General features: G+C 44.6%; 1 protein-coding gene across 1 annotated transcript in view; it reads right to left on the bottom strand.

Moving 5' to 3' along the window:
- Window positions 1–22,169, bottom strand: part of MAPKBP1 (mitogen-activated protein kinase binding protein 1) — a 164,068-nt gene that overhangs the window by 110,263 nt on the left and 31,636 nt on the right. Inside the window, exon 3 of the mRNA XM_084846278.1 lies at window positions 10,388–10,479. Coding sequence (XP_084702404.1) covers window positions 10,388–10,479 — 92 coding nt within the window. The remainder of the gene's footprint in view (window positions 1–10,387; window positions 10,480–22,169) is intronic.

Here is a 22,169-nt window from a genome sequence, read left to right as displayed (position 1 = left end):
GAACAAGATAATAAAACAAACTGACCTTGCAACCTAATTAGGTCTGTAAACTGTTTTCCTTGTGTGCTTTGGGCCTGTAACACCACAAGGATGAACTGAACTCAAAGTGTCATCTTGACAGTGGCAAATGGTATCAGCATCACAGAACAGCCAAGCATAACATGGAAACAGCTCTTCAGGCAAAGCAGACAAATAAATGCTGGGTTAAGAAATCCAAGACTTGGACAGGAAACCTATGCAATGCACCATCTCCTCCCCACCAAAAGGTACCATATCAATTCCTTTATGAAAGCCTTGTTGTTGTTGTTCAGTCGTTAAGTCGTGTCCAACTCTTCGTGACCCCATGGACCATAGCACGCCAGGCCTTCCTGTCCTCTGCTCTATCCCTGAGTGTGCTCAGGTTCATATTCATTGCATCGGTGATGCTATCTAGCCATCTCATCCTCTGCCGTCCCCTTCTCCTTTTGTCTTCAATCTTTCCCAGCATCACGGTCTTTTCCAGGGAGTTTTCTCTTCGCATTAGGTGACCAAAATATTTGAGCTTCAGCTTCAGTATCTATCCTTCCAATGAGCACTCCGGGTTGATTTCCTTTAGGATGGACTGATTTGACCTCCTTGCAGTCCAGGGCACTCGTAAGAATCTTCTCCAGCACCACACTTTGAAAGCATCAATTCTTCTGGACTTCTATAGTCCAGCTCTCACAGCCATACATTACTACTGGGAAAACCATAGCTTTGATTATAAGGACCTTTGTCGGCAAGGTGATGTCTCTGCTTCTTACTATGCTGTCTAGGTTTGCCATAGCTTTCCTCCCAAGGAGCAAGCGTCTTTTAATTTCATGGCTACAGCCATTGTCTGCGGTGATCTTGGAGCCCAAGAAAGTAAAATCTGTCACTGCTTCCATTTCTTCCCCTTCTATATGCCAGGAAGTGATGGGGCCACATGCCATGATCTTCGTTTTTTTTAATATTGAGTTTCAGACCAGCTTTTGCACTCTCCTCTTTCACCCTCAACAAGAGGCTCTTTAGATCCTCTTCACTTTCTGCCATTAGGGTGGTATCGTCTGCGTATCTGAGGTTGTTGATAATTCTCCCGGCAATCTTAATTCTGACCTCTGATTCATCCAACCCGGCATTTCTCATGATGTACTCTGCATATAAGTTAAATAAGCAGGGCGACAATATGCAGCCTTGTCGTACTCCTTTCCCAATTTTGAACCAATCGGTTGTTCCATGTCTGGTTCTTACTGTTGCTTCTTGACCCTCATACAGGTTTCTCAGGAGACGGGTAAGGTGGTCTGGTACTCCCATCTCTTTAAGAATTTGCCACAGTTGTTTGTGATCCACACAATCAAAGGCTTTAGCATAGTCAATGAAGCAGAAATAGACATTTTTCTGGAATTCTCTTGCTTTCTCCATGATGCAGCGAATGTTGGCGATTTGATCTCTAGTTCCTCTGCCTCTTCGAAACCCAGCTTGTACTTCCAGTAGTTCTCGGTTCACATACTGCTGAAGCCTAGCTTGTAGGATTTTGAGCATCACCTTGCTGGCATGTGAAATGAGCGCAATTGTACGGTAGTTTGAACACTCTTTGGCGTTGCCCTTCTTTGGAATTGGAATGTAAACTGAGCTTTTCCAGTCTTGTGGCCACTGTTGAGTGTTCCAAATTTGTTGGCATACTGAGTGCAGCACTTTAACAGCATCATCTTTTAGGATTTTAAATAGCTCAGCTGGAATACTGTCATCTCCGCTAGCTTTGGTGTTACTAATGCTTCCTAAGGCCCACTTGACTTCACTCTCGAGGATGTCTGGCTCAAGTTCAGTGACCGCACTATCATGGCTATCAGGGACATTTAGATCTTTCCTGTATAGTTCTTCTGTGTATTCTTTCCACCTCTTCTTAATCTCATCTGCTTCTGTTAGGTCCCTGCCTTCTTTGTCCTTTATCATGCCCGTCTTTGCACAAAATGTTCCCTTGAGATCTCCGATTTTCTTGCCAAAAGGTACTAAACAACCACGAATACCAGCTTTTTCCCCAACCCTTCCTCCAAGGAGCTTAGAACAGCATACATGGTCACCCCCACCACAAGCACTTACCCAGTGAGCTTCATGGCTAAATGGAGAATTGAGCATTCCCTTGAGATCTCCGAAGAAGAACTGAAGAACGTTCCCTTGAGATCTCCGATTTTCTTGAAGAGATCTCTAGTCTTTCCCATTCTATTGTTTTCCTCGATTTCTTTGCACTGTTCATTTAAGAAGGCCTTCTTGTCTCTCCTTGCTATTATCTGGAACTCTGCATTCAGTTGGATATATCTTCCCCTTTCTCCCTTGCTTTTTGCCTCCCTTCTTTCCTCAGCTACTTGTAAAGCCTCATCAGACAGCCAGTTGGCTTTCTTGCATTTCTTTTTCTTTGCGATGGATTGAGTTGCTGCCTCCTGAACAATGTTACGGACCTCCGTCCATAGTTCCTCAGGCACTCTGTCTATCAGGTCTAATCCCTGAAATCTATTCCTCACCTCCACTGTATATTCATAAGGGATATGATTGAGGTCATACCTGAATGGTTTAGTGGTTTTCCCTACGTTCTTCAATTTAAGCCGAGATTTTGCAAGAAGCAGCTCATGATCTGAGCCACAGTCAGCTCCAGGTCTTGTTTTTACTGACTGTATAGAGCTTCTCTATCTTTGGCTGCAAAGGACATAATCAATCTGATTTCGATACTGACCATCTGGTGATGTCCATGTGTAGAGTCGCCTCTTGTGCTGTTGGAAAATGATCAGCGTGTTCTCTTGGCAAAACTCTATTAGCCTTTGTCCTGCTTCATTTTGTACACCAAGGCCATGCTTGCCTGTTATCTCGGTGACTTCTTGACTTCCTACTTTGGCATTCCAATCCCCTATGATGAAGAGGACATCTTTTGGGGGTGTTAGTTCTAGAAGGTGTTGTAGATCTTCATAGAACCGATCAGCCTCAGCTTCTTCGGCCTCAGTGGTTGGGGCATAGACTTGAATTACTGTGATGTTGAATGGTTTGCCTTGGATTCGTACTGAGATCATTCTATCGTTCTTGAGATTGTACCCCAGTACTGCTTTTCCCACCCTTTTATTGACTATGAGTGCTACTCCATTTCTTCTAAGGGATTCTTGCCCACAGTAGTAGATATAATGGTCACCTGAATTAAATTCGCCCATGCCTGTCCATTTTAGTTCACTGATTCCCAAGATGTCGATGTTCAATCTTGCCATCTCATGTTTGACCACCTCCAGCTTACCTTGATTCATTGATCTGACATTCCAGGTTCCTAAACAATATTGTTCTTTACAGCATCGGACTTTCTTTTCACCGCCAGACACATCCACAGCTGAGTGTCCTTTCGGCTTTGGCCCAGCCGCTTCACTCTTTCTGGCGCTACTTGGAAATTCCCTCTGCTCTTCCCCAGTAGTATATTGGACACCTTCCGACCTGAGGGGCTCATCTTCCGGCGTCATCTCTTTTAGCCTTGTGATACGTTCCATGGGGTTTTCTTGGCAAGAATACTGGAGTGGGTTGCCATTTCCTTCTCCAGCAGACCACATTTTGTCAGAACTCTCCGCCATGAGCTGTCCATCTTGGGTGACCCTGCACGGCATAGCTTATGGCTTCACTGAGTTACGCAAGCCCCGTTGCCACAACAAGGCAGTGATCCATGAAGGGGCATGCCCCTCTGCTCGTGCTCAAAGGCACTCCTTTCACTATGCGCTTGGGTTTATTGTTGCAGGGTTGTATTGTTTTACGTTGCTGTACACGCCTTGATGGCCTTTCAGCAGACAAGGTGGCATATAAATGTTGATGCTGCTGCTGCTGCTTTCATACTTTCCAGAACAAGAACAACAGCTGTCTGTGCTCCCATGGCTCTCACAGCAGCCAGGCCTGCAGAAAGCTCTCTGGCGAAACCTTTTCACTTGCTTAATTTCTATGTGTGTGTCTGCTCCTAAAGGCACAGGACTAGGGCCAGAGCAAAAAGGTGGCAACTCTGTTCTGGGGCTATTATTATCTATTTTGACACTACTGATTAGGATCAGTTTTAGGAGTTGGCCTAAAAGTTATTATCATGGGAAACCACTGGCAAATTAGTTTTTTTTTTTAAGAGAGAGGAGGAAAAATCCTTAGAAATTTCAGAGGAAATTCCTTTTACCAGCTCTACATTTCCGAAATGCCAAAGTCTGCAACAGAATGTGTCAGTTTCTCCAAGCTGTATTAAAATGTCCTAAGGGTGATCTTTTAAAATATAAGATACATAGGAACCATTTCCACCCAAAACATACACATATACACACCTCCTTATTAAACAGAAATATAAAGGATTCTTGCTATTCTACTACAAAACATAACACTGTGTTGGCGTAGGGGTTAGAATGTTGGCCTGGGACTTGGAAGATCTGGGTTCTAGTCCCCACTTGGCCATGAAGCTCACTGGGTGACTTTGGGCCTAACCTATCTCAAAGGGCTGCTGTGTGGATAAAATGGAGAGAAGGAAGACCATGTAAGTCTCCTTGGGTTCCCTGCAAGAGGGAAAATGGTGGAGTATAAATGTAATTAATACATACATACATACATACATACTATGAAGAGGGAGCAACCCAAATATATGCCCACCAAGAGACAACTGAAAGCAACCATGGCTGTCTGATGAAGCTATACAAGTAGCTGAGGAAAGAAGGGAAGCGAAAAGCAAGGGAGAAAGGGGAAGATATATCCAACTGAATGCAGAGTTCCAGAGAATAGCAAGGAGAGACAAGAAGGCCTTCTTAAATGAACAATGCAAAGAAATCGAGGAAAACAACAGAATGGGAAAGACTAGAGATCTCTTCAAGAAAATTGGAGATCTCAAGGGAACGTTTTGTGCAAACATGGGCATGATAAAGGACAAAGAAGGCAGGGACCTAACAGAAGCAGATGAGATTAAGAAGAGGTGGAAAGAATACACAGAAGAACTATACAGGAAAGATCTGAATGTCCCTGATAGCCATGATAGTGCGGTCACTGAACTTGAGCCGGAGATCCCAGAGAGTGAAATCAAGTGGGCCTTAGGAAGCATTAGTAACACCAAAGCTAGCGGAGATGACAGTATTCCAGCTGAGCTATTTAAAATCCTAAAAGATGATGCTGTTAAAGTGCTGCATTCAATATGCCAACAAATTTGGAACACTCACCAATGGCCGCAAGACTGGAAAAGCTCAGTTTACATTCCAATTCCAAAGAAGGGCAACGCCAAAGAGTGCTCAAACTACCGCACAATTGCGCTCATTTCACATGCCAGCAAGGTGATGCTCAAAATCCTACAAGCTAGGCTTCAGCAGTATGTGAACCGAGAACTACCGGAAGTACAAGCTGGGTTTCGAAGAGGCAGAGGAACTAGAGATCAAATCGCCAACATTTGCTGCATCATGGAGAAAGCAAGAGAATTCCAGAAAAACGTCTATTTCTGCTTCATTGACTACATTAAAGCCTTTGATTGTGTGGATCACAACAAACTGTGGCAAAGTCTTAAAGTGATGGGAGTACCAGACCACCTTACCTGTCTCCTGAGAAACCTGTACGAGGGTCAAGAAGCAACAGTAAGAACTGGACATGGAACAACTGATTGGTTCAAAATTGGGAAAGGAGTACGACAAGGCTGCATATTGTCACCCTGCTTATTTAACTTATATGCAGAGTACATCATGAGAAACGCGGGGCTGGATGAATCACAGGTCGGAATTAAGATTGCTGGGAGAATTATCAACAACCTCCGATATGCAGATGATACCACCCTAATGGCAGAGAGCAGAGAGGATCTAAAGAGCCTCTAGTTGAGGGTGAAAGAGGAGAGTGCAAAAGCTGGTTTGAAACTCAACATTAAAAAAACGAAGATCATGGCATCTGGCCCCATCACTTCCTGGCATATAGAAGGGGAAGAAATGGAAGCAGTGACAGATTTTACTTTCTTGGGCTCCAAGATCACCGCAGACGGTGACTGTAGCCATGAAATTAAAAGACGCTTGCTCCTTGGGAGAAAAGCTATGGCAAACCTAGACAGCATAGTAAGAAGCAGAGACATCACCTTGCTGACAAAGGTCCTTATAATCAAAGCTATGGTTTTCCCAGTAGTAATGTATGACTGTGAGAGCTGGACTATAAGGAGGGCTGAGCGCCAAAGAATTGATGCTTTCAAACTGTGGTGTTGGAGAAGACTCTTACGAGTCCCCTGGACTGCAAGGAGGTCAAATCAGTCCATCCTAAAGGAAATCAACCCTGAGTGCTCATTGGAAGGACAGATACTGAAGCTGAAGCTCAAATATTTTGGCCACCTAATGCGAAGAGAAAACTCTCTGGAAAAGACCCTGATGCTGGGAAAGACTGAAGGCAAAAGGAGAAGGGGACGGCAGAGGATGAGATGGCTAGATAGCATCACCGATGCAATGAATATGAACTTGAGCACACTCCGGGAGAGAGCGCAGGACGGGGGGCCTGGCGTGCTGTGGTCTATGGGGTCACGGAGGGTCAGACACGACTGAAAGACTGAACAACAACAACAACAAACATTGTTCTACAGCACAAATGGAGAACCTCCAACCCATGGGAAGCTAACTGTAGAGAAAAGTATTTCCCTGCTGTGAAGTGAGAAAGGAAGCCTTGTTGCTGTGCAGCAGGGGAAAGCTCTTATCTCTGATCAGCTGTTGATTGGCGAAAATAATTTTTTCCCTGCAGGCAGTGGGCCTGGGCAGGAAGCTGCTGAGTGATTCAATGCTGCTTATTTCTGAGGAATGTCCTGCTTACTTCTGAGTATACATGCTGCTCATGCTTACTGTTGAAGCTTGGTACTGGGATACTATTTGGTACTTGAGGCTTGGTACTTGGGATGCTATTTGAATGTGCTGCTGAGTGATTCAGTCCTGCTTACTTCTGAGTAGTCTTAAATTGGTAATGATCACATTTTGGCCCCACCCACTCTGCCTTTGGCCATGCCCACAGACAGAATGCATCACACTGAGGCCTTTCCCAGATTGGAATTTGGCCACTGGGCTGAAAAAGGTTACCCACTCCTCTTTCACAGCTTACAGCAGTGGAATGACTGCATTGCCCTTCCAACATATGGCATTCTAAACTTTAATTAACAATTGTTTTAAAAAATCAATTAATGAGGCCAAGAATAAATTTCACACTTTCATAACAGCAAAAATATGTCTTGCATGACCAAAAGTCATACGGAGTCCACAAGTAAAATAGCTAGACGTTCTGGGGGACTGCATAATCAAGGAAGAGAACATTCCACCTTATTACTATGCATAAAATCTGTCTAAATAATAGAACCACCCTGCAGCAAAAGCAAGACACACCAGAGTCATTGTCTCCCCAAAGGCAACAGCAAGGGACAATGTTGGTTTCTTGTGGCTGGGGGCGGGGAGGTTCCAATGTAGCTTCACTTGACCATGGCTTGTGTTGTTTTGGCTGCAGGGATCTCTTTCATTTCCTACATGCTTTGAAAGTTAGTCAAGTTATTTTTTGTCTTGTAAATGCCGGTATGTCCCCTATCAAATATCAAAACCCCTTTAGCTTTCCTCAGAACATCTATGGATCCCTCAAAATTTCTACGCAAAGCTTCACCTAAGATGACACCTCCAGTTTCGCCCCAACTGTCAAAGATTCAAAACTTATATGACAGCTCAAGTTTAAGGTATACAGAATTCATTTAAAAAGAACAACATGGTGGATAGAATGTTGGGCTTGGACCAGGAAGACCTGGAGTGGCTGCTATTTTTAAAACACCTGCAATAAGGGGGATGGTGGAGAAATTCATTCAGTACTGAATTTCACACTCCTGAACAAATATGTGAACCGAAACTCAGCCAGATTTCACAATGGAGGCTGAATGCCTATAGCCACCAGTAATGCCAAGCCCTTTTCTTATACCCATATCTCAAATGCCACAGCATCTCCACAGAAAACATCTTTTCTGGGCTCTCAGCATCTGGGAGAGTTGTACAGTAGATCATTTAAATGTATGCAAGTATTGCTAAGCATCGAGCACAAGCTTAAAAACACATTCACCCAGTGACAAAAGCCTCTGTCAGGCCGTCTTTACATGGATTACATGGCAAGCCTAACTATGACAAAAATGAGTGCTGTGCTGCCCCCACTATAGTCCTATTGTTGCCAAACCAGCAGCTTTCTAAGGCTGGGCTCAGTTTCTTTCCTTCCCACTCCAATTTAGTTATAACCAACCACTCACATTAGCAAAAGGGAATGCTGAAACTGGCTAAATATTCACCATACTCCAGAATTACAGGTAGGTACTCACTTAGCACCAACCTTGTCAGCTGACTGAGTTCCCATTCCGTGAAGTACACTGTGTGAACATATGAAAGGTGCTGGCCTTGACATTTCAGGCACACTTCACCAACATTAAGTTTTCCAAGACGTTTGCCTGCAGTTTCCAACTTGGACATGTACCATTCACTCTTGTTACTCCCACTGCTCTCCTCTTATGGAGATACATATAGTGCAGGCACGGGCAACCTAGTGCTCTCCAGATGTTTTACTCCCATCTTCTCTTACCGTTAGCCACACCGGCTGGAGCTTATTTATTTAATTTTTATTTTTTACTTTGATTTGTACCCTGCTTTTCCACAAAGAAAATGGTGCTCGAGGCGACTAGTGATCATAAATACCAAAATGTTAAAATAAAACTTGGTTGGAACAATAATAAAACAAATACATTTAAAACACAGTTTAAAAAGCAGAACAATACCAGAATAAAAACAATAGCCAACAGCTTATGGGAATTGTAGTTAAAAGATCTGGAGGGCACCAGGTTGCCTGCCCATAACACAGTGCATCAGCTCCTTGGTAGAATAGTAAGGAGAAGGGTTCCTGTCAAGGTTCCACCATTGACCTGGACCGCCTGAGCAACTCCTTAAGGATCTCTTGCCTCCTTAAGAGTCCCACCTTCCTTCTTTTAAACTTCCCCTTCCCAATAATGAGGGGTTTAGGCTGTAGTTGTGGGGTGACTGACAGTCTAGACAGAGGGTTTAACCACAACAGTTTACTGGTAAATTAAAGCAAGCAAATCACAACTAAAGGTATTTACACAATAGAGCTGAGTGATACAAAAGGCATTAAGAGAAAATAAGAGCTGCAAAACACAAGTTCCTTTACCATAGCTGTACTTAAGACTTCTCCAGGCTACTTCTTCCTGCTCTCTCTTCAGGCTCTAGTATTCCTGACTCTGGTCTCCCTGACTCACTTGCTTTCTTTTTATTCCCTCCTCCCTCAAAACTGAAAGTACTGTTTCAAACCTGAAGAAATGAAACTTAACTGGAGAAATGATATGGAAAGCTAACTGGGGAAATGAAAGTACACCTCTCAGGGATACCTCCTCCCAACAAAAAAACTCTAGGCCTCTAAGCCTGACCCTTTTTCCCTTTGCCTCTGTAGGTCTCAAACCTTCACAGTTCCTTTGGCTCAGGGAAAAGAAGGAATACCTGTCCTGTCCTCGATTCCTGTCTGATTGTCCAGAACATCACTCTGCCATCCCTTCTCCTTTGCCTAGGATGATGGAGTCCAAGAGGACTGGAGACAGTTGTTTGGTTCCACTGTCATTCTCCAATGCACTGGAGTCTTTGAGAGCTTGGAGGGGAAGGGCAGGTGTGAACCATTCCTTGTCTTCAACTCATAGGCTGTAGAGATCCAAGACTATTGCACTTCCTCTAACACACATAAATCCTAACAGAAAATTACCTCAGAGAAGTTAACAAAGGCAGCTCTGTACAAAGTCATCATCCAAAGCTTTTGACACTGCCTCAATACTCATTGGGATCCAGGGAACTCAAGTTGCCCACTAGGATGAACCTCCAGAATATTATTGATGGGCTCCCTTACTAAATCTATCTGACCAGATAATAGATTTGTGCCATTTAAAGGAAAACTGGGAAGAAGAGTTCAAGCCTCAGAATCAAAATAGTGACGGAAAATGACCGAACTCTTTCCCTCTGCATGCAAGATGGACCACTGTCCATGAACATTCACATTCTTAGGGAGCAGCTCCTGCTTTATGAGGGGCTCGGAATCAATTTCATTTTCTCTGAGTTATGTCCAGGTTCAACATGCTACGGAATCCAATTATTTCAAACAAAATTAAAACGTAGCTGAGTGCAAGAGGAGGAACTGCAGAGGAGAATTTAATTAGCTATGACAGGTAAAGAGTATTCCCTCTAGCAATGATTTAAACCAACATTGATGTTGTTCACCATAATTGGAGAGAGTGTAGGAGACTCTTATAAAATGCATAACCCCACTACATGACAGATTTGGCATAAGCTGTACATTTAAGCTGACAAGTCATTTAAGAGCACCCACAATGACTCACCCAGCTGGATAGGCAACGAGACCACTCTTGGGGTCACAAGCCAGTCCTCTGCCTCCAGAGACAGTGATTCCCAACACCTTCTCCAAGGTCACCTAATTAAAAGAAAAAAGAAAATGAGATGCAGAGAGATTGAATTCAGCTTTCATGTAACCCCCACACACACATGCACAGACACACACTTCGCTTATTTTATTTATTTATACAATGGATCACCTCTCTCAGTAAAGACTGGATGAGACACAGAACTCCGCAAAAAATGCCACCCAATGTCAAGAGCTGTTCTCTTGATGCTGATGGCAAACCCATTTAGTGTGGAAGGTTCTGTACAGAACAAAGTATAACCTGGTCCATAGCCAATAGTCTTATAACTGAGAAGTACATTTAGGGCACAGTCCTATGCTAGTGTAGACAGAAAAATGTCCTACAACAAAATGTCCTACAACAAGTTGTAGGACCTTTTTCCTGTCTAAACTTGCATAGGATTGCGCCCTTAGAAAACTGTTGCAAAAGTGGAAACCAACAAAAGGGCACGGAAAATGCTAGGGAGGGAGGTTAGAGACCAGCAGCACTACCAAGGGGCCATCTGAAGAACCTCAAAGGGACGGATTAGGACCCCAGAGGAGCCACATTTGGCCAGCGGGCCAGTGGTTCTGCACCCTGCCTTAAAGTTATAGGGCTTACACAGCTCCCTATAAATTCCCCAAGTTACCTATCCTCAAGCCAATAAGACTTATTCTTCATAGGTATATTAGCAGCATATAATCTAAATCACTTCATGACAACCACATGAAGCAAACTAGCCCAGGAGACAATAACTAAGGGTGAAATCCTATCCTATGCAGGATGGGAGAGCACAGAGGCTATCATCACCTCCTCTCCTACTCCTCTTGTCCTGTATTTTCTCTAGATGGGCAATTCTGCCCACCTAGCTGGGGCTCTGCGGAGTGGGAGGGAAGGAGGCTGGGGCAGCCAGAGGATTCATCATAAGCCAGCCGCCCCAGTCTCCTTCCCTCCCCACCCACAGAACCACCCCCTCTCCCTCCTCTCCGTGCTCATGTTAGCAAGCTTATAGATGCAGCCAGCAGGGTTCTCCGTGCCCAATGAAGGGGGGAGGGGCAGACTCCTGGGTCTGAGGTCAGAGCGCTGTCTCTGACCTCAAATCCAGGAATCCAAAATATCCTATGCCCCCCCCATTCTGTCTAGGGGCCACAGGATTGCTCTCTACACCGATAAGCTTCATGGATGCTGTTCAAAGGTTTGAACCTGGGTCTCTTATACACAAAACAAATAATCTGTCCACTGCAACCCACTGGTCTGTGCAATAAGGCATTCTGGTTTCTGGATCCTCCCTGTCGTATGGTGGCAAGGTAGGCAGATAGATCAGGAACCAATTCATGTAGCCTTGGATGCAGAGAACCACAAACAGAAAAATGTATTAGTGATGTCCTGTGTATCACTCTTGTGCAAACACCAGCACAAGCTTTCTGGCAGAGCAGCACCACAATGTTGCCAGTGTCAATGTTGCCTCCCTCTCTTTTATCAAGTGGAGTGTGGCTTTTATTTATTGTACACCTGTACTGTTTCTCTGAGCGGAGGACAGGAAGGCCTGGCGTGCTATGGTCCATGGGGTCACGAAGAGTCGGACACGACTTAATGACTGAACAACAACAAAACTGTTTCTCTGCCACCAGTAATACCTCAATCCATGATTTTATCGGGCTGAATGTTGATTCTTCTGTTTTTAGTTACAATACTTTGTTATATCTTTTGTCACATCTTCAAAAGGCCTGTAGGGATGGGTGGCACAGTTATTAGCCTTCATTATTGTTATTAGCCATCCTCCAGAGAATATGGCCTTCCCAAAGAGGGAACGTTCCCACACAGAGCACTGCCAACCAGCTTCAGGGCATGCCTAAAAAAGTCAGTGGGATCAGATTGAAAGATTTACCCACAAAAATACCTGGTTACAACAGGCTTATCACTTTTGCAAGATTATTTCCCATCCCAATAGAATTTCTTAAGTCCTTTCTTCATATGTTAATAGCTTGGCTAGCTTGCACTAGATGCAAACTAATGGCCTACAGGTAAACGGGTTTCATAACCTACTACCAATCCTCTCCCCCCCCCCCGCCCCCGCATGCCATGTGGCCCACATTCTTTTGTCCCCCCACCCCTGGGCATGCCATGTGGCCCACATTCTTTTGTGCCAGATGGCTTAAGGCAGGAAGGGAGAAGCCCCAAAAGGTCCCTTCCTGTTTCAAAATGTGCATGTCTTTGGAAATGTGGTTTTCAGAAAACCAAAACGCAAGCATTTTTCTTCCTGTGATTATATATTTCTGAAAAAGCAAGAGCTACAAGATACCTTAATTCGAAGTAACACTTTGTTTGCTGTCTCAAAAGAAAATGCTTATTATCTACCCTGCCATCTTTAACAAGACAGCATCTACTATGCTTAATCAAGAAAATAAACTTTATTCAACTTGAGTGAAACTGTAACGAATATTGCATATTTGTGTTTGTACAATGATGAATATATGATTCTTGTTTAGCTCCAAATCTCCCTAGAATTTTAAAAATATGTTTGTTGCAAACACTATGGGGTAGGCAACCTGGTGCCCTCCAGATGTTTTGGATTACAACTACCATCAGCCTCAGACAGCATGCCCAGGAGTAAGGGATTATGGGCACTATAGTCCAGAATATCTGGAGGGTACCAGGTTGGGGAAGGCTGCACAGGAGAGTGTGCAGAGCTCCTTCCTGGCATGCAATTTTATGCATGCAATTTGCTGCTTTATGCAAGGGCAGACAGAGATACTAATCCTAAAGTTTTGCATCAGAGGTAGTAAAAACCAGCCTATGGTCTCTTAGGATCAGTCCCATCACAACATACAAGCTACTGGATGCTTTTAGCAGAACATCACCTGCTTCTAGACAGAGGCAACATCCACAGACCATTCAGTAATTTCTTAGCAAAACTTCCTGACAAACCTTTCTCTGTATGCAGCTGTAGAGAAAGATTTCTAGCAGCAATAAACATACCTCCTAGGTCAAAGAGCTAATTCCTTCATTCAATAAGACAAGAAAGCATCACCGTACTCAATAGATCTGCCACTCAGATGCACCATGCAAACAGTTATCAGTGCATCAGCAACATATGTGTAAAACCACACATTGCATGTGGAAAACACAAAATGCTTCATCCTCCTGAGAGAGAATTGGTTACTGCAATGCCTCATTTCAATAAGGGCTGAGAGGCACTGGGAACCAGAACTGAAAGGCAATCAGGCCTTTATGTTATTTCACTCAACACCAACTCTCACTCAACTGCCTCCAGACTCTTTTCCTTTTCCTCTTATGCAGTGAACAAATGATTTACAGCTCCACAAAAACCTGCCAAGCCTATTTGATCAGAGAGGCCATTGGGACAGAGAAAAATGAATGCATACTCCCACAGGCAGCTACCACTCTACCATATTGCTTTCCAGTCTTTGAAGATCGCTCATCTGTGCACAGCCTTCAACAATGAATAGTCAGTTGGTCAATTAATGATCATGACCTTACCTGTAGATGGGCAAAAGATGAGCAGGGAACAAGCACAGACACTGTGTGGTTTACAGAGATCAGATGTGCCAAAGAACAAGTACACTCAATCCCCAAAATATACCTTAAACACATGCACCATCAGCATCACAGTATCCTATGTTTCCAGCTACAAGCCGCTAAGGAGGGGGCTGAAAGGAAAGGGAATATCCTTGTTCACCCCTCCTCCAGAGCTGCTAGAATTGTGGACCAGATAGCAGCACGCATAACACCACCACAGGGTGCAATTGACTGTCAGAACGCACATCCCAATACTGCTGTTCCAACAAAAAGCTCGTGCTATTACATTTGGCTCTGTTGGGCTTCATTTGGCACATTCAGTTCAGAACACTAATTGCAACACACTGTTCTGCTTAGGGGGGCTATCAGCATTTCCACTGTAAAGCCTTCATGTGGAGATTTTATAATACAGCTGTAGTATATTCACTTTGTGCAAAAGCTAGATGCTAGAAAGGCCGGCTCCTAACCAAGCTGTTCTGCTTGTTTATAGGGGGAGGGGTGCATGTGTGTGCATGGTTTGTTTTTAAAGGGCTTGGGGGTTTCAGTTTTGATCACAAAGATTTGAGAAGCAAATTAGAAGTGGAGAACTTTATGAGTTATTGCACAAACAATAAGCAGCTCCTGAACACTCTCTCTCTCCCCATTGTATATTTTCCTAATCTAAAACAGCTTATTTTTGCTATGTCTTCAATACACTCATTTTTCTAAAGTGGATCTTTTCATTCCGCCCCCTTCCCCACTTACAGTCTCATTCTCTCTCTTGGGAGCTAGTGTTAGGCAGACATATTGCAATGACAGTTCTAAAGGACGGGAATAGACTATAATATTAAAATAGGAACAAAGTAGGCATAGCAAGCCTGGAGACAGACCGCTGTTTAAGAATGCTGAAGGTGGTATCAGAGGCATGGATGCCCATCATATACACACATTTTATGCTGTTATCAGCTCTAATCAAACAGGTTTTGCAGGTTTCTGAAGCCCTTCCAAATGCACAAAAATATTTGACCAGGGACACCACAGACATCAATTGCCTCTATCACAAAGGAAGCTGCCTTGTACTCAGTCAGAATAGGACCACGTTTGGATGTCACTTTAAGCCACTGTGCCCGTCACACAATTGGGCAATTTGTCCATCTAGTCCAGTATGGTTTAGTCCAGCATTCCAAAACCTGATGCCTTCCAGATGTTTTCAACTACAACCCCATCAGTCCCAGACAGTATAACCAATGGTCATGCTGGCATTTGTAATCCAAATAGCACTTGATGCCAATGATGATGGCATTTGTATTCCAAGCCATCTGGAGGGCACCAGGATGGGGAAGGCTAGGCTCATCTGACTGGCAACAGCTCTCCAAAAGAGGTCTTTCACATCACTGGCTATCTGAGATCCTTTAACTGAAGATGCTAGAGATTGAAATTGCTGCCCTCTACATGCAAAGCAGAAAACAAAACATGCTAGAACATTGGTCCATCTAGGCCATATTGCCTACTCCAGAGGTGAGCAGAAGGTAGATCCCCAGATGTTCTGGACTTGAATTCCCAGCATTCCTGACTATTTTCCATGCTGGCAATGGCTTATGGAAATTGAAGATCAAACTATCTGAAGATCTACCTTCTGCCGACACCTGGCCTACTCTAACTGGAATGTCAGTACTACTGGGGAAAACGCAAACACCAACCTTCTCCAGCTGAAAAAACATGGTGTGTGCTTTCTTCCCAATAACCTTCACATTGTTCTTCAATCCCATATTAATGGGTGTTTTCAACCAAACCTGTTTCGCTGAAAATTATTTAAAATCAACCTGCCACACACCTGTGATTCAGAGGGTGGCAAACTGGGAAGCCAACACGTGTCAAGGCAAAAGCATGCCTGAGCTAGTAAAAAAGCCAACACTGAACATGTTCATTAGACAGAGGTTTCATCAGACTTTGATACTTATCTCCAGTCTCAGTATCCTTCTGGTGAAGAGAGAGAACACACACAGGCAGCAGTGGAAGGACCGTTAGACGGAAGGCGAAGACCTTATCAGTGAAAGGAGAGGGGCTTCATGTGATTTTGTGAGAGGAAAAGAGCGTGCATAGCAGAAGGACCGTGTCACACCCTGCAATATTCAACTAATCAGAATAGCTATAATCATTTCACACTAAGATTGCAGACCTAAGCACATTTACAAGGGGGTAAGTCCAACTGAACTCAGCAGGAGTGATATCTGAGAAAACATACGACAGCAGCCTGCCCCAACTTTTCTGTGGGGAACAACATCTGTGGGACGCTTATTTTCAGAAAGAGCTCCTCCATGCTACTAGCATTATGCAGAGGACTGTGTTTCCAGACAGGCAGTTCCCCGTACTCCCGAATCATTGCTCTTCTGCTATAAAGTGGAAGAGAAACAGGCTTCCCACACTTCCAGAGGCATAGCTTTTCTTTGTGCGTGTTCATCCTGGTAAGTTCCATCCACTAGTGAGTGGGACATAGCTATGTGGATAAGAGAAGAGACAGTTCTCTATCCTCCTCCTTCCTGAGGCACTTGTCAGGGTGGGATGGAGCAGAGGAGACCATGCTGAGCTCTTGGCTTTGTTTTCAAAATATCAACAACAACAAAAGGGAAAACTTTTTTTTTTTTTAGCCCAGAAGAATCCCATTGCCTATGAAGTGGCAGGTGGGGAAGTCTACTTTCGTTATGCCAAAAGGAGTGGGATAGAGAGGATGAAAGCCACCCCTCCCTTGCCTTATCTCACCAGATGTTCTGGACTACAATTCCCAGCATTCCTAACCATTGGTCATGGTAGATGGGGCGGATGGGAATTGAATTTCAAAACATATGGAGAGCACCAGGTTGGGGAAGGGTGATATACAGGATTACACCACAAATTAGCAAATGACTTCTGTACACTTTCTACCAGCTAAAGGGAAGACAACCACAACCCCCAAAGATCTGAGTCCTCATGAAGAACACGGAATTTAAGGAGCCAGTTTGTTTAAAAAGCAGAACGAGTGTTGGAGCTTTGATATCCTTCCTGCGTGGGAAGTCTGGGGCCAAAATCAACCAGTCTGAATCAACAGAGCAGCTTTCCCCAGCCTGGTGCCCTCCAGATGATTTGGCCTCCAACTCCCACCAGCCTCAGCCAGCATGGCCAATGGTCAGGAATGCTGGGAGTAGAAGCCTAAAACATCCAGAGGGCACCAAAGCAGTGTCTCCATGAGCGATTTACTCTGAGCTGGCTGCGTTTGGAGGTCGTTAGGGATACATGACATCATGGCCATCCAGCAGCCACCCCGGAGCTTATCGTGGAAAAAAGTCTGATTCTTTTCCTTAAGTCAGGTTCTTCCTGGTATAGTTGTTGTGCCCCAACCCCCACATTTACCTCAGGTATGCTAGCCCTACCCAGGGGTGTGCCTTTCACCCTGACCCCAGTCAAGGGGTGTTTCCTGTATTTCCCATCCCTGCACAAACCAATCAGTAACTCCCATTGTGGTCAATGAGGCTTCTCCCCTGAATGTCCACATCAGAACTTACAAAGATCCCCCTCAATTGACATGGCACAGTTTAAAGCCCAAATGCCCCAAGTGCTGTAAAGACCAGTCTTGATCTCCCTCGTTTGGTTATTGCCTTTATAACTTTGACCCTTCGTTATAGAGATCCTGCGTAGCATCAGGTTACAATGGGGGCTGCTTTCCTGTCTTTGTGTTTACTGCTCTCTCTCCCAAAACAAACCCATTAGTGTCTGCTCAGAAGTAACTCCCACTGTGCTGAATGAGGCTTGCCCTGTGAATGCCCACATCAGAATTTACAGAGATCTCCAGAGGTTTAATACAGAGTTTAAAGCATTGATTCCCTGAAGCCTGTAAAGTGCTTAACCGAACCTGCGATTCTCCATGGCTTGATTTATTGCCTTAAGAAGTAACTACTTCACACCTTCGTTATAGAGATCCTGCGGTTAGAAAGGGGGCTGGTTTCCCATCCCTGTGCCCCCCCATTCCCAACACAAGCATATGTGCATATACTCAGAAGTAACTCCCATTGTGCTCAGTGAGGCTTGCTCCTGAAATACAGGTGCATCTGGATTTCCAGGGGAAATGAGAAAAGGGGGGGAGAGAGCCTCTCGTATTGGTTGAGCAGCCCCTACAAGTCAGATGACATTCACTCCAACTCCCATCAGGAAGTATATTCTGTGAAGCAATTTGTACTGGTGAAGAGCACTTGCTTGTGGAGCCCTGCATGGACCACAGTGCAGCAAAGCTGATTCCTTTTTAAAAACCCAGTACTCTTCCATTCGCATCTCCTTCCGTTGTTGTGGAGACACGGTCCAAGATGGCGAAGGCTGTCTCAGACCATTTCCTTATCCCTCCCGTCAAAGCATTCAAATGCCAGTACTTAGCTGATTATTACACTTTGTATAGCAACAGATTTTCTTGTTTTCCCTCTGTCTCATACACACAAGTACTCCTAATAATCTTTTAATTTTGGATTTCCAGATGCAGCTCTTCCAACCTACTGCCATAGAGTGCACAGTGAACTTGCTGGAGGACTTCAATCATTTTGCTGCATAAAGCCATTGTGCATTATGTACACACTCAAAAGTGTGGGGGGGGTCTTTTCTAATGGAAAATGCCAGAAGTTTCTATTCTAATAGCTCTGCCAGTTGATGCTCTAATGTCTGCATGGGAGCACATGTCAATTTATCACCCAATTTGATAGAACTAAAATAATATATAAATTAATATGAAGAACTGGAGATCAGAGCAGAGACTCTGTGAGGAACGTGAAGAAAGATTTCAAGAAAAAATGTGTTCCTTAACTACCTTCTTCCCATGTCCCCTCAACAGCATTCAGTCTTGATGGTTCTCACGATTCCACTCTCTCCCAGGGCTCTGCTTTTCTCAGTCTCTCCCCATTCCAGCTATTAGGGGCCACCCTGTGCTGATCCATTAGCCCAAGCCACGTGTGCTGAATCTGGAGTAGAACAGCCCTCACATCCTATAGCACAGGAGTAAGCAAACATTTGAGTCTCTGGGCACATTTGGAAATTTGAGAGACTGTCCTGGGCACAACTATAAAATGGCTGCCATGGGTGGGCATGGCCAGTCACAAGGAACAAGAAGTCTGCCCAGAGTTCTTGTTCCACACAGAGTTCTGCCCACACTGGAGGCGTTCAAGACAAGGCTGGACAGCCATCTGTCAGGGATGCTCTGAATTGGATTCCTGCATTGAGCAGGGGGTTGGACTCGATGGCCTTGTAGGCCCCTTCCAACCCTACTATTCTATGATTCTATGATTCTATGAGTCATTCCTTGCTAATTAAGGTGGCAGCAGCTAGAGCAGCCTTCCCCAACCTGGTGCCCTCCAGAAGTTTTGGACTACAACTCCCAATATCCCTGACCATTGGCCATGCTGACTGGGGCTGATAGAAGTTGAAGTCCAAAACCTCTGGAGGGCACCAGGTTGAGGAAGGCTGAGGTAGAGGCTCCCACTTCATCTTGAAGCCATCCCAGCTGCCAGTAAGAAAATATTAAAAATATTTTTAAAATAAAAATTGGGAGGAGTAGGGTATTTAGGTGTGCACCAAGGAAGGTGTCTGGGAGCACACTGGTATCCACGGGCTCTATGTTGTTTACCCCTGCTGTAGCAAGAGGTAACAAAAGACTTTGGGGAACAGCAGTGCCCATTTTTAAGAACAAAAAGGCACACAGGGGAGAGTGGCTGAATCCTGCCCACACCCACTACTTCTCTCCGTGAAGTATCTTCTCCCCACCTTACTCCACCAGGTGCTTCTCCTCCAGACAGATTCAGTTCTGGTATCAGAGAGCAGCAAGGCAAAAAGTGGCATAGGAAACGCCCTCTCACAAGTTTTATCAGTCTTCAGATGGGGGCATCTTTACCCTGAACACTGGATTCTCCTGCATTATACATCATTTATGTTATTTGCCCCAAACAGGTTTGCTGGTTTCTCCTCTGTCTGTCTCTCACACACAGCCAATGGCAGCTACATTTCTTCGTGGAGGGAGATTTTCATTAGAACACACCCACCTCTCCCACACATGCTGTGGTCCCAATCCTGAACATCCATCACTCCATCCTGGCTGCCATTTAAAGCAAAAACACCGAGTTGTGGAATGCAGTCAGGGAGTCCACATATAATCTAATTTGACCTTGAGAGTGGGTCAAGGCAAAAAGTAGAGGAGACAGGGCAGGGGAGGGCAAGATGATATGTAGCCAATAAAGTCTTCTAAACCAGTGAGCAAGCCTTACCCATAAGCCTTCCTAGGGAGAGTGAGTAGGAGGGTTCATATGATCTCGCCACAGGGCCTATGCCCATGGCTGTTACATCCAGCAGCCACACCTTTCCACCATCCACATGTTCAGTGCACATCAGAAGGGACTCTGTGCATGCACTGATGTACGTACATAGTTCTCTTCCACAAGAGGGGGATCTCCCCACATCATGTGGAGGAGCTCTACACACATACACTGGTGTACGCATAGGTCTCCTTCTGGTGCACACTGAATGTGCAGATGTAGTGGGTGTCACGGTGTGGTAGGGTTGAGACTAGCCCAGCTTCCCTGCAACCCCACATATGTTCTTTGAATGACGGGGGTTGTCTTAAACTCCTATTGAATCACCTGATCCAGTCCAGTCTGTCGGTGCAAGGAAGCTTTCTTGGCTGGTCCCCTGGCAGTTCTCTCCTTTGCAGTGGTGCACAGGCTGATTTCCAACTGATATCCTTTATGGATATCACAATAGGAGTTTAAGACAACCCCCTTCATTCAAAGAACATATGTGGGGTTGCAGGGAAGCTGGGCTAGTCTCAACCGTGCCACACCATGACACCCACTACATCTGCACATTCACTGTGCACCAGAAGGAGACCTATGCATACACCAGTGTAAGTGTGTAGAGCTCCTCCACATGATGTGGAGAGATCCCCCTCTTGTGGATGAGAACTATGTACATACATCAGTTGAAGACCTGCTTGAATCCCAACTCCAGTTGGAGCAACAACAAAAAACACATCCAGTTTTTCCAACAACAAAGGGTGCTTCCTGATGGAGAGCTCCTAGCGCTAACGATCAGAAGTCATCGTTGTAGCTGTTCCATCTTTTTCCCCCCGTAACAGATTTTCCACGATAAGGAAAGAGACAGAAGCAGCAGCTAGAAAACACAGGAGGGCTACAAGCCTGGGCCCCTTCTAAAATTCTGTGAATAGAAGGCTCATCTGGAAGCCCCCCAAAATCCAAAACAGAACAGTTTGGGCTGGATGTTCTGGGCTTTCCCCAGGAATTTGATGCAACCTCCACTCAAATGTTTCTGTACCAATAGCATGTGGCCTATCTGCAGATAAGAAGAACTCTTATATTCATCCACTAATACAAAATATGGAAACTATTAACAGATATACTATTTGTATACAACTAAGCAGCCCAAACCAAAGCTTTGGGACGAAATTCAAAAACAAGTAAGCATTTGGGGCAGTTAGAAGAAAGCCTAAAGCACAATTCCTCTAAATAATGTTCAATAAAAGGGCTAGTATTACTACTGTTAGTCACCCCTTGACTGTGAAACCTCCCTTTCCCTCACTGATATTTCTGTTCCTGCCAGAATACCAGTGCTCATAACATAGCCACACAGCATCTGAGCAAAACACTGGGTAAAATCTACCTGAACTCAGCTAGGTGGGTGCACTTTTCCTATAAGAACTGAACGACTCAAAATAGATTTTCAAATTGGGTGCGTTGTTGCATTAAAAAAAAAAAATCCATCACAAGTGCCTTCAATTGAAGTGCCATCATATTTAAACAAAGAACTCACATGGTTGTGGGGGTGGGGAGCTGTAATATCAAACTAATTTACCAGCTACAAATATAATCAACAGTGTAATTCACAACAGCCTGGACCCAGCCTTTGCACCCACCAGCAGAAGGGTCGGGAGGAGATTTCTGCCAATTCCCCTTTCCCCCTGCTGCCCCTGGTGCCCTGTGAAAATCTGCTCTAGGGGATTGGGGGAGCCTCTGGAACAGTGTGAGAGGGCTATAGGGGGAGGGAGGAAAGAAAATAGCCTCCTCCCTGCTTCCACTAGAGGGATCCTCCACCAGATCCAAAAACCTCCCAAGGACAAAAAGAGCCTTCCATTTGCAGAAGTCTAAATTAGGATCCAACCAAATGATAAAGTAATTGCTATAAG

The sequence above is a fragment of the Heloderma suspectum genome, chromosome 1 (assembly GCF_057233095.1).
Source record: "Heloderma suspectum isolate Gila_16-S chromosome 1, 16-S_ref, whole genome shotgun sequence".
In the NCBI taxonomy this organism is placed as follows: domain Eukaryota; kingdom Metazoa; phylum Chordata; class Lepidosauria; order Squamata; family Helodermatidae; genus Heloderma; species Heloderma suspectum.
This window is presented reverse-complemented; position numbering and strand designations above follow the sequence as displayed.